This window comes from Solanum stenotomum, unplaced genomic scaffold (assembly GCF_019186545.1).
Source record: "Solanum stenotomum isolate F172 unplaced genomic scaffold, ASM1918654v1 scaffold18070, whole genome shotgun sequence".
NCBI classification, from domain to species: Eukaryota; Viridiplantae; Streptophyta; class Magnoliopsida; order Solanales; family Solanaceae; genus Solanum; species Solanum stenotomum.
In genome coordinates this window covers 141-2,046 of record NW_026024862.1, presented here as the reverse complement: position 1 = coordinate 2,046, position 1,906 = coordinate 141, and the positions used below count along the sequence as shown (strand labels likewise).

General features: G+C 28.8%; 1 protein-coding gene across 1 annotated transcript; it reads right to left on the bottom strand.

The window, feature by feature from the left end:
- Positions 1 to 43: 43 nt before the first annotated feature.
- On the bottom strand, positions 44 to 489 carry LOC125850591 (uncharacterized). Its single transcript, XM_049530461.1, has one exon. The coding sequence runs from the start codon at positions 401 to 403 to the stop codon at positions 44 to 46; it is 360 nt and encodes a 119-aa protein (XP_049386418.1). The 5' UTR covers positions 404 to 489.
- Positions 490 to 1,906: the final 1,417 nt, after the last annotated feature.

Below are 1,906 nucleotides of genomic sequence, written 5' to 3'. Positions count from 1 at the left end.
GAAAACTCAGTACCCTTTCATGAGTGAAAAAAGAGCAGAAAAGTTACCTTTTAGGTCCAAAGGTGACTTGTGGAAGAGAAACATAAGCTCTGAGAGGATTAAGAGCATCTGGAGATACAGAATTCGTCCTATTGGGGTCAGTAGGGAGAACCCATTTGGAAGTATTAGAGAGTGAGGAATCTGCAGAGGAAGGAGAATGGAAAATCTTGGAAGGTAAAGAATGTCGAAGAATCTCAGGAAGAACATCAGGAGAAGATGATTCTTGATTTACAGAACTGGAATTGGACGGAGAAGAAGTTGGGTTTTTGTTGATCTTTTGGGCTAAACGGGTAACGGCATGTTTGGATTCTTCAAAGAAAAAAGCTCCTTCTTTTCCTGCTAATCTTCCTGCTAGAAAACTCATTCTTCTTTATCAAATTGGATTTTGGTTTAGTTGAATTTGGTACTGGGAAATTTGAATCTTTCAAGGTTATATATATACCATAACATTTTTTTAAATAAATATACTGTTACCTCTATTTTCTTTACTTACACACTAGATAAAACTTTAAAAACAAAAAAATTAATGATGAAAAAGAAAGATGATGAGGCAGAAATATTATTATTATTATTTTATACATAGAAGAAATTTGACCAGTATTTTCAAAAATGTTTTTTGGTGCTTCGGGGCGGGGCGTATCAAAAACGCTCCGTGCGCAAATTGAAGACGTAGATTCATAGGGCGTAAGTCTAGAATTTGGGGCATAAGCTCCAAATGTAAAAACGTAAGCCCTACGCCAAGGCGTTATTTTTTTTTGGAGCTATTTTAGCTTTAAATCATGTTCTTTATTATTGGTGTAATGATATTTTTCAAATAGTAATTGTAATACTTTTTTTCTTCATTATTGATTATTAATACTTTCCTCAAATAAAAATCATAATATTTTTTCTATATATTATATGTTATTTATTAAATTTTATTTGTAAAATTACTTTTGCTTATTTTCTTACTAATAAAATTATAAAATTGAATATAAATAAGATTACTCTCCGTAGATTCATCTTACATCTCACCCCATACTGCATAAAACATTTTGCCTTACGTCTCTGCCTTTTAAAACACACTTTGAAAAACAACATATTATATAAAATCTTGTCAAACAAGATAAATAAAACTAATAATTAGTGTAAGGAGAAGATGAATAATATTATTACATTGTCAACATATACTAGTAGAGCGGCATGCAAGAATAGAGGCTAGTAAACAGTAATTAGGTCGAATTAACTTGAGGAACAAGAAAATATTTCAGCCCCATCCACAATGGTAATCGAAAAATGAAAATTTATCAATATGTATAATTCGATCACATTTATTTATAATATAGTTCATATTACATATAATTGATTTTAGAAAGAATCATTTCCTATCAAGTGTATTTTCATTGTAAGAACTCAACATTTACTCTGAGTTACTCCTTATAGCTCATGGAATTGAATTATGAGCTTAACTAATTAGAGCCGAATTTTCATATGGTTACTCAATTTGATAAAATTATTTAATAAAGTCACTTATTATTTTTGTTCAAATTAAGTAACTCAAATTTATGCATTTGTTTTACAAAGTAAATAAAATTATTAGAAGCCACTTTAAAGTGAGAGAGAAAGGGCTAAATTATTCCCTGAAGTTTGAACTTTAATTAAAATAGTCCTTATTCTTCAATATTGAATAATTATTGCCCTTCAACTATTTTTCACCTTTTTTTTACTTCATAAATTAGATTCTTTTGTTCTATTGATAAGTCCATAATATAGATTATACAAAGATAATCATTATATGTAAAAAGTTAAAAAGAGAGAAAGAGTGTTAGTTTAGAGGGCAAAATAGGTACAATTTTTTAAAATGAGATAAAAGAAAAGAATATCTATT